Source organism: Oncorhynchus mykiss, chromosome 8 (assembly GCF_013265735.2).
Source record: "Oncorhynchus mykiss isolate Arlee chromosome 8, USDA_OmykA_1.1, whole genome shotgun sequence".
NCBI classification, from domain to species: Eukaryota; Metazoa; Chordata; class Actinopteri; order Salmoniformes; family Salmonidae; genus Oncorhynchus; species Oncorhynchus mykiss.
In genome coordinates this window covers 10489829-10500687 of record NC_048572.1, presented here as the reverse complement: position 1 = coordinate 10500687, position 10859 = coordinate 10489829, and the positions used below count along the sequence as shown (strand labels likewise).

Genomic DNA, 10859 nt, shown 5'->3' with positions numbered 1-10859 from the left:
AGAATGTCATGTTTCATCCTCTGGTAATTTACCAAATGTTTCTATCTAAACAATTCAATCCATGTGTGAATCTTCATTACACCAAAGATGAGCTATATATTGATAATCTTTACATAAAGGTTTGCCTCTTCCGCTCTGCCTGTTCACATGTTCTCTGTATAAAAGCATAGATGCAGTCTGTACCATGAGTAGTGTATTGATATGCTTTCAGTAAAAAATACACTCCAAATCAAATCTGAAAACAATAGTTCATTTCCTGTATTCAGAGAAAATAACAAAATGAACATGAAATCAGATGTCAGGCAAATACATTTACAAAAACAGACAGGTTTAAAATGAGAATGACAGTAAGAGGTGCAAATATGGAAATTAATCTACTGACACTAATATCACACTAAATCAAAAATCAACATTTTAATTTCATTCAATTCTCCCTTAAAATGTATAAAAACAAAGCAAATAGTCACTCATATCCATCTTCCTTGAACAGAAAGGAAAACAATTGCTGAAAGAAAAGCAGTACTTAAATAGTTGTCCTGTTTTTAGCTCGTTTTTCTTCTGTTCAATAGATCCATCTTCACCAAGCAACTAGCCCCTCCCACAAATAGACCCAAACAAATCACAGGCTTGTCTCCCAAGCCCCAAACCATAGATCACTGTCCCGTCACCCCACCCCCAGATCAGTCCCTGTTCGAATACCTTCAATATAGTTGTTTTCTCCCTTCCTTGGAGTACTCACTGATCTGGTTGGATTGGCGAAAGCAATAGGTTGATAACCTTGCTCGCATCTATCCAATCACTTCTAGATCTGTGATTCTCAAGGAAGGGAGGCTGTTTTGTGTGTACTCGAACAGGGCCACTGTCCCCCTCCCTTCATACAGCCCAGTAATAACCCAGACCAATAAAACCAAGGTCCACCCCTACACCCATCTGATGAAGTTGCCCCCCATGCACTGTTCCAGAATCAGGGTTTTTACCTCCTAGTGGTTTGGGTTCTGACCGTGGTAGAGAAAACTGACCCTAGATCTGTGCAATGGGGGCAACCTCTTGGCTACCCCCCTTTCTGCCTGCCTTTACTTCCCAGCTTGTTGGGCCTGACGCCGCAGGAGCACGTAAATCTTCTCCTTGATCCAGTCTTTGTTGTACGGCTGGTACGTCTGAGTGTCCGCACGGTACCTGAATGAAGAGCAGGAGGTTAGTATTCATTAGCCACCAAACAGAATAAAAACAGACAAACCGGGAGGAAATACATCAACATTTCCAACAAGAACCCCTCTTTTTTCCAAAACATTTTTTACATTTAAGTAGGCAAGTCAGTTAAGAATTTGTTCTTATTTACAATGACGGCCTACTGCCTTGTTCAGGGGCAGAACCACCGATTTTTATTCTAGGATTCGATCCAGCAACCTTTGAGTTACTGGCCCAATGCTCTAACCACTAGGCTACCTGCTACTCCCAAAATAAGACCCAGGAGAGACATGTCATGAACATAAGATTGTTCTCCCACAACATTAAGCCTTGTGCTCAATTGGTACAGATAGAATTTATTTCCCGGGGTCAAATAGCCTACAAGAGCTAATTACCCGGGGGAAAAACAGAAGGCAATTCTTAGTCGTGATCCAAAATGGAACCCTAGACCACTAAAACCTTGACAGAACTGTGAAATGACAGGATAGACCAGGGTGGTATTCACTAGGAATGGAAGCAAACAAGACAAAACGATGAGGGACTACCTGAACTTGTCCAATAAGAAAACGTTGTTTGTTTGTTTGTTCCCCACACCCATTGCAAAACATTTCGCTACGGTGTCAACTAACAAATACAACCATACCTAATAATAATAGCACCTCTGGAATGCAAGGTGGATTTATTGCTAAACCATTGGGCTCTAACGGTGAGGTTGCACAGTACTACTTACACTAGACAGCTGAGGTCTGCCAAGTCATCAATGAAGTCAAACAGCTGGCTGATGTCATAGGTGATGGAGGGACTGTTGGGATTCATCCTCTTCAGGTGCTCTTCGTACATTTTACACACACCTGGATCAGGAGGGACACAGGTTGAGACAGTGATACATAGAACGAGGCTACATGTGAAAATACTCCTGAGTTCAGGACAAAACAAACCGTGCTGACCAACAGTCAAAAGCAGAATGTCACCATGTAGAATCGTCTAGATATTAACAGTAAGCGATGGCCAATGTTCTGGTCAGAGGCAATAGGACGGCCAACCGCTTCTTTTAACCCTTCGTTGGCACAGTGTGTTCTTTATGTGGGGCCTACACCGGGGGTCGTGTTCAGTAGAGCACACCGTAGCAAAACGTTTTGAATCTGAACATGAAAATCTGTCTTCTTATTGGGGGGGGGGGGGGGGGGGGGGTTATCCCTACTGGGAACAACCACTTCGGAGACCCAAACAGCACCACTCAGTGTCTGTAGACTGATTCTCACCTTCCATGCATTCGTTGACTGACTCGTAGTCGGCATATGTTCGCCCCTCTGGTCTCTTAGTTGGCTGGACAAGCAGAATGGTGTGTGACTGTAAAGAAGAGAAAAACACGGTCGGTTTTTTACATATGTAAGTATGTATTTGGCCTATACTGTAACAACCCAAACACACCGACCATGACGTTGTCTTCCACAATTGCATCAAGTAAATGTTGTTACACATTTTACCACTGCTCAAATGGTATTTTATTATACAGACAAAGTTACAATTAATCCAATAAGAATAGAGCAGATGGAATTTGGTCTGACGAAACTCATAACAGTTCCTAACGGATCAGCTTTGCTTACTGTCTCGATAACGCATAGAGTTGCTATTCTTGTATGATACGCATCAACATCCGCGAAGCTTGCTAACATTAGTGTAAATGACTGCATTTGGCTCATTAGGCAAATGTGTATCTAGCTAGTAAAGTTGCGAGCTCCTGCCAGAGCCCTGTAGCTCGGGCTAGCCAGCTAGCCACAGTTTTAGCTAACTAGCTCAGCAAGAGTCGAATCGTTGGATAATGTAGTTCAGATTATTTTTGCTCTGCGTACAGTGCAAAATCACACTTACCATGTTTGTGTTGGAGTCCGATTATACTTTTAAAGCTAGACTTACAGATTCAGCGTTTAAATGGCTGTTATATTGCTCTGCTAGCCCCGTGAAATGTAGCTGTATGGAAAGAAATTGCGAGAAAGGAAGTAGTGATGGTTCGTTCGGGAACGGCTCCTTTGAACGGATATTTTTTTGCTGAACGTCGGGAACCGAATCGCAGTGGTGAAAGAGCCGTACGTTTGACTCCCTGGCTTGCGTACTGCTACGATTGCTTTTGGAGCACACAAGTAATTTTTCTAAAGAAAGAAATTCCTCACTGCAGAAACAATAAATAGTGGTGAGAGCACGTCAATCTGGTCCACGCAGATTTATTCATTGAGTAAAAAAAATATATATAAAATACTTTGCTCGGGTACAAATGTATTTGAACGCACATTCCACAATCTGACAACCTTTTGCTTTACATGGTTCTAGGTCGATTTTTAAGCATTTTGAACGAAGAGCCGTTTTGGAGCCAAATAGGCCAGCTCTTTTACGTGAAAGGAGCCAAGTTGGCTGCTCACCGAAAAGACTCCGAATGGCCATCACTAAAAAGTGGAGAAAATGTCTATCTATTTCAAAGTAAAAGCACCTATTCAAAATAAAAGTCTCCATTTACTACGTGATATTTATAACGCCAGTGATAAACTGGGGCCACTCTTCAAGTGTAAAAAGTAAATAAAAATATACTATGACACAAGAAGAAGGATAACATGATTCAACAGATTTGTTCAGTTCAGTTTATTGATATTAACAATGACAGAAAGCACAGGGAAATGTTGCAGGTCAGATTTTGGAAGACGTTTGTTCACATATGAAGTAATATATGGAAAACTTCATATCTTTCCTTTCCTCTGTACGGTGTTTGTATGACTGAAACACATTCATCCTGTGTCTCTTAAGACCGGGCGCGGTATGCACTCGCCCTCGCCCTCGCGCCCACCCTTACTCTCATGCCAGACCGTGCGGGTGGTGATGCCTGTCGTGGTGTCACGACGGCGTCGCCACACTCCCTCTGGCAAACGTCCCTGGACACAAAGTTATTGGCGTTGCCATGGCAACCGCCATACCAGAACTGGGTGCAGCTGCCAGTGACTGAGTTGTAGTAGAAGCGGGATGTCCAGTTGGCACAGGATCCATCGTCACGTGACAGGGAGCACATATGGCCGGACTGAGCATAAGCTGGGGCAGAGTGGTCCTGCAGAGAGAGAGAGAGAAAGTCAGACACACGCACACACAGAGAGACATATATACAGAAAGACAGGCAGACAGACGGTATGACATATATATATTTTTAACCTTTATTTAATTAGGCAAGTCAGTTTAAGTACAAATTCTTATTTACAATGACGGCCTACACCGGCCAAACCCATGACGACGCTGGGCCCATTGTGCACCGCCCTATGGGACTCCCAATCACGGACGGTTGTGATACAGCCAGGATTTGAACCAGGGTGTCTGTAGTGATGCCTCTAGCACTGAGATACAGTTTCTTAGACCGCTGTGCCACTCTGGTATAATGGGTGGTAGCAGCTCTTACCGCACGTGGTTGGTAATCAGCACATCCTGCCCTTCCATGACCCTGAGCAGTAGTCACCCCATCCAGACAGCAGCCGTACCTGACAACCAGACACACACAGGTAAGATATAGAAAACAAACCATACCAGGTAGCTGGTATAGACAGGCACACACAAAGACAGGTGAGACAGAAACACGGCCGGCATCCATGTAGGCCAGGGCTGCCCAACCCTCTTCCTGTTGGTTTTCAGTCCAACCCTCTTCCTGTTGGTTTTCAGTCCAACCCTCTTCCTGTTGGTTTTCAGTCCAACCCTCTTCCTGTTGATTTTCAGTCCAACCCTCTTCCTGTTGGTTTTCAGTCCAACCCTCTTCCTGTAGGCTTTCAGTCCAACCCTCTTCCTGTTGGTTTTCAGTCCAACCCTCTTCCTGTAGGCTTTCAGTCCAACCCTCTTCCTGTAGGCTTTCAGTCCAACCCTCTTCCTGGAGATCTACTGTCCTGTGGGTTTTCAGTCCAACCCTCCTCCTGGAGACCTACTGTCCTGTAGGTTTTCAGTCCAACCCTCTTCCTGGAGACCTACTGTCCTGTAGGTTTTCAGTCCAACACTCTTCCTGGAGATCTACTGTCCTGTAGGTTTTCGGTCCAACCGTAATTTAGCGTATCTGATTCAGCTAGTTAACGTCTTGTGGAGCAGCTAATTAGTAGAATCAGGTGTGTTAAATTAGGGTTGGAATGAAAACCAACAGGACAGTAGATCTCGAGGATGAGGGTTGGACTGAAAACCGACAGGATGGTAGATCTCCAGGATGAGGGTTGGACTGAAAACCCACAGGACAGTAGGTCTCCAGGAAGAGGGTTGGGCAGCCCTAATATAGGCCATCGAGTTGAAAGTCACTAGTTGGACTGCAAGTAAACATACCTTTTTGTCACAATCAACATCTTTGTACCATGTGTGTTCAACACAACGCTATCTCTATCTGAACGTTTTGTAATGTTCTGTAACATTGTGCCGTACTGAACAGACCCAAAGTCTTACCGGGTGCGTTCACAGTCATCTGTGGGACAGCCCTCTCCTCTATGCCCACCAGCAGATGTGTGGCCGTCCGGGCAGCAGCCATAGTATGACTGGGCACAGTGGGGACCAACCACGGTGGTGGAGTAAGGGTCATACACCGTGTTAGTGGCTAAAGAGAGCAAACACACATAAGGTCACATGTTTACATAATGTATAAAAATAGTCTCTCCTTAATGAGAGTGGCTTACCAAGGCAAACTTCCAAAAGGACTCATTCAAGATAAAAGGAGTTGGAGCGCTCCACAAAGAAAGGCAGAGATTTGGGGGGTTTTCACTCTGAGGAAGACGTTAACTTGACGTTGAAACGTCAGTCGTCTGTTTGCATCCTGTACAATGGATTAAAATGAGCAAAAAATAAATGCATCTCTGCCTTTTCTTTGTGGAGTGCCACAACTCCTTTTCACCTCAAAGTTTTTATTTGTTTATTTATTTATGTCAAGTTTTTATTTGTAAGCCCTTCTCGTGATTTTTGTCACTGTTGTTGATCAACCCTCCTTTCCTTTGTTTGGTGAGGCACGAAGGCCCACCTGAACTCTATATTATACTTGAAGTGCATATACAAAGTAAACACCCACCCGGATAACAATGAGCATGTTGAGAATATTTAGAACTGGGTGTGTTTATTTTTTGCTTTCGTATATTTAGTCGTGGTAGGTATGTTTAGCTATATAGTATATTTAGTAATGGTAGGTATGTTTAATAGTAGTGGTAGGTATGTTTAGCTAGACAGTATATTTAGTAGTGGTAGGTATGTTTAGCTAGACAGTATATTTAGTAGTGGTAGGTATGTTTAGCTAGACAGTATATTTGGAAGTGGTAGGTATGTTTAGCTTGACAGTATACAGTGAGGGAAAAAAGTATTTGATGCCCTGCTGATTTTGTACGTTTGCCCACTGACAAAGAAATGATCAGTCTATAATTTTAATGGTAGGTTTATTTGAACAGTGAGAGACAGAATAACAAGAACATTTTCAGAAAAACGCAGGTCAAAAATGTTATAATTTGATTTGCATTATAATGAGGGAAATAAGTATTTGACCCCCTCTCAATCAGAAAGATTTCTGGCTCCCAGGTGTCTTTTATGCATGTAACGAGCTGAGATTAGGAGCACACTCTGAAAGGGAGTGCTCCTAATCTCAGTTTGTTACCTGTATAAAAGACACCTGTCCACAGAAGCAATCAATCAATCAGATTCCAAACTCTCCACCATGGCCAAGACCAAAGAGCTCTCCAAGGATGTCAGGGACAAGATGTAGACCTACACAAGGCTGGAATGGGCAACAAGACCATCGCCAAGCAGCTTGGTGAGAAGGTGACAACAGTTGGTGCCATTATTTGCAAATGGAAGAAACACAAAATAACTGTCAATCTCCCTCGGCCTGGGGCTCCATGCAAGATTTCACCTCGTGGAGTTGCAATTATCATGAGAATGGTGAGGAATCAGCCCAGAACTACACGGGAGGATCTTGTCAATGATCTCAAGGCAGCTGGGACCATAGTCACCAAGAAAACAATTGGTAACACACTACGCCGTGAAGGACTGAAATCCTGCAGTGCCCGCAAGGTCCCCCTGCTCAAGAAAGCACATATACATGGCCGTCTGATGTTTGCCAATGAACATCTGAATGATTCAGAGGACAACTGGGTGAAAGTGTTGTGGTCAGATGAGACCAAAATGGAGCTCTTTGGCATCAACTCAACTCGCCGTGTTTGGAGGAGGTGGAATGCTGCCTATGACCCCAAGAACACCATCCTCACCGTCAAACATGGAGGTGGAAACATTATGCTTTGGGGGTGTTTTTCTGCTAAAGGGACAGGACAACTTCACCGCATCAAAGGGACAATGGACGGGGCCATGTACCGTCAAATCTTGGGTGAGAACCTCCTTCCCTCAGCCAGGGCATTGAAAATGGGTCGTGGATGGTTATTCCAGCATGACAATGACCCAAAACACACGGCCAAGGCAACAAAGGAGTGGCTCAAGAAGAAGTACATTAAGGTCCTGGTGTGGCCTAGCCAGTCTCCAGACCTTAATCCCATAGAAAATCTGTGGAGGGAGCTGAAGGTTCGAGTTGCCAAACGTCAGCCTCGAAACCTTAATGACTTGGAGAAGATCTGCAAAGAGGAGTGGGACAAAATCCCTCCTGAGATGTGTGCAAACCTGGTGGCCAACTACAAGAAATGTCTGACCTCTGTGATTGCCAACAAGGGTTTTGTCACCAAGTACTATGTCATGTTTTGCAGAGGGGTCAAATACTTATTTCCCCCATTAAAATGCAAATCAATTTATAACATTTTTGACATGCGTTTTTCTGGATTTTTTTGTTATTCTGTCTCTCACTGTTCAAATAAACCTACCATTAAAATTATAGACTGATCATTTCTTTGTCAGTGGGCAAACGTACAAAATCAGCAGGGGATCAAATACTTTTTTCCCTCACTGTATTTAGTAGTGGTAGGTATGTTTAGCTAGACAGTATATTTAGTAGTGGTAGGTATGTTTAGCTAGACAGCATATTTAGTAGTGGTAGGTATGTTTAGCTAGACAGTATATTTTTTAGATATAGGCCTACCAGTTTGGCAAGTGGAACCTGTATTGTATATATGTAGCTATGATTTTATGATGGATAACAACACTGCCTAGACTGCTCAAATTCAACTCTGGAACTTAAAGCTAGTTCCTGGACTGATTCAGACCTGGGACACCAGGTGGGTACAATTAGTTATCAGGTAGAAGAGAAACCCAGCAGGATCCAGACCTCGTAGGGTCAGAGTTGGATACCTTTGGTCTAGACAGGGAGGATTGGGACATACAGTATGTACCATAAGAGAAGTGTGTTTTAGCACCACTACCACCACCACCACAGGAGGTTGGTGTCACCTTAATGTGGGAGGACGGGCTCGTGTTAATGGCTGGAGTGGAATAGGTGGAATGGTATCAAATACATGAAACCTATGGTTTTCCAGGTGTTTGATGCCATTCCATTTGTGCCATTCCAGACCTTATTATGAGCCGACCCTCCCCTCAGCAGCTTCAACTGACCACCACCAATCAACTTACACCACTGTGCACACGCCAGTCGTTACTATGACAACTAGCATAGCTATGTCAGCAAATGACTGCTGTCTGAACATGCACAAATCCCATTTGGTCACTTGCAACTTGCTGATTGGACAGTCTGTAGAAAAAAACGGATTTGAAAAACAGAACTGTTTGGAACATTAAGGCTTGCAGGGAGAACAAGTCTTCAGGGAAGTGTGTTTTAAGATAGTCTCATAGTCAACTCTGATTTGTTAAAGTGAGAAATGAGTGAGAAATAAACGGTAAGCTATTTCTGTCTCTACTTGAATTATCCCAAGACAGTCTACGCATAAGGATGATTATAATTTCACACACAAACTGATACACACACACACACACACATACCTGAAGGGTCATAAGGCACAAATCCTCTCAGAGTTCTATCATGTCCTCTTGGGTCATGGACACTTGGTACACCTACTGTATACAGAGAGACACAAGGATGAACAGAAACACACACACACACACACACACACACACACACACACACACACACACACACACACACACACACACACACACACACACACACACACACACACACACACACACAGGGATTGGACTCACTCTGGGCTTCATGGCAGGCCTGGGTGTTACAGTGCTCCACAGTGGGGGGTCTGGGGTGGGGGGAACATCTGTCCTCCCCATGTGGGTTCTGTTCTATGTCCATACACACCACCCTTCTCTCACGCACCCCTCCACCACACTTCTTAGAGCACTATAGGGACAAGGAGAGGGACAGAGAAGGAGGGAGAGAGAGAGGGAGGGGACAATGAGAGAGAGCAGGATAGAAGGATAGAGAGGGACAGAGAAGGAGAGAGAGAGAGAGAGGGAGAGGACAGTGAGAGAGAACAGGATAGAGAGGGAGAGAGTGACAAAAAACAAAAAAAGTATGGAAAGATGAGAGGATACATAAGAGTGTACTGTAGTCTGTAAAAAGTATCCCACTCTCATTGTTTATGTATGTTGTTTAAAGTGCTTTGTAATGTATGATTTTGACCCAATAAGAAATAAAATCTCTCTCTCACCAGTCCGAAGTCATTGACATGCCAGCTGATGTGGGTATGGCAGGCTAGTTTGCGGCAGGCCTGGACTGTGGGTGGGCGTGCCAGACCGCTGCAGGCCTGCTCCCCAAGGCGCTCTCCTCCAGCCCCCACACAGAACACCTCCCTGGTCTGCTGGCCATCACCACAGCTCACTGAGCACTGGACATTGGACACATCAATTAGGGAATTTAGCGGCAAAACAAAATCTGCAATCTGAAAATCATTCTGTGGCGACACTGTAGTTGGTTAGTACAGTAGTTTACAACTTGCTGGAGAAGTACAGTATATTGAACATGATTTTGCGTACCGACAGATACATCTTGCTGACAGAGAGGTTTCTTGCTGACCCTCTGTTATACTGTTAACGTTGACTCTATACTGGCCATACTGGTACCCGGTACCCAGTACCCAGTACTCACCACACTGTAGCTACCCTGTACTCACTACACTATAGCTACCCAGTACCCAGTACCTACCACACTGTAGCTACCCAGTACCCACCACACTGTAGCTACCCAGTTCCCAGTACCCAGTACCCACCACACTGTAGCTACCCAGTACCCACCACACTGTAGCTACCCAGTTCCCTGTACCCACTACCCACCACACTGTAGCTACCCAGTACCCAGTATCCAGTAAACAGTACCCGGTACGCACCACACTGTAGCTACCCAGTACCCACCACACTGTAGCTAACCAGTACCCAGTACCTCCCACACTGTAGCTACCCAGTACCCACCACACTGTAGCTACCCAGTTCCCTGTACCCAGTACCCACCACACTGTAGCTACCCAGTACCCACCACACTGTAGCTACCCAGTTCCCAGTACCCAGTACCCACCACACTGTAGCTACCCAGTACCCACCACACTGTAGCTACCCAGTACCCACCACACTGTAGCTACCCAGTACCCACCACACAGTAGCTACCCAGTTCCCTGTACCCAGTACCCACCACACTGTAGCTACCCAGTACCCAGTATCCAGTAAACAGTACCCGGTATGCACCACACTGTAGCTACCCAGTACCCACCACACTGTAGCTAACCAGTACCCAG

The 10859-nt window shown here is 44.7% G+C and overlaps 2 protein-coding genes across 2 annotated transcripts in view; both read right to left on the bottom strand.

Annotated features, from left to right (window-relative positions):
• Positions 1 to 229: 229 nt before the first annotated feature.
• LOC110529356 (enhancer of rudimentary homolog) lies at positions 230 to 3501 on the bottom strand. Its single transcript, XM_021611494.2, has 4 exons — positions 3061 to 3501; positions 2451 to 2538; positions 1919 to 2039; positions 230 to 1176 (listed from the first exon to the last, which is right to left on the bottom strand). Exons 1-4 carry the CDS (start codon positions 3061 to 3063, stop codon positions 1074 to 1076), a joined length of 315 nt encoding a protein of 104 aa, XP_021467169.1. The 5' UTR covers positions 3064 to 3501; the 3' UTR covers positions 230 to 1073.
• A 306-nt stretch (positions 3502 to 3807) lies between these two features.
• The window catches only part of LOC110529355 (papilin), a 17503-nt gene continuing 10451 nt past the window's right edge, over positions 3808 to 10859 (bottom strand). Inside the window, exons 8-13 of the mRNA XM_036984735.1 lie at positions 9783 to 9959; positions 9322 to 9472; positions 9100 to 9174; positions 5635 to 5782; positions 4622 to 4700; positions 3808 to 4279 (exon numbers count right to left, since the gene is read on the bottom strand). Coding sequence (XP_036840630.1) covers positions 3980 to 4279; positions 4622 to 4700; positions 5635 to 5782; positions 9100 to 9174; positions 9322 to 9472; positions 9783 to 9959 — 930 coding nt within the window. The 3' untranslated portion in view covers positions 3808 to 3979. The remainder of the gene's footprint in view (positions 4280 to 4621; positions 4701 to 5634; positions 5783 to 9099; positions 9175 to 9321; positions 9473 to 9782; positions 9960 to 10859) is intronic.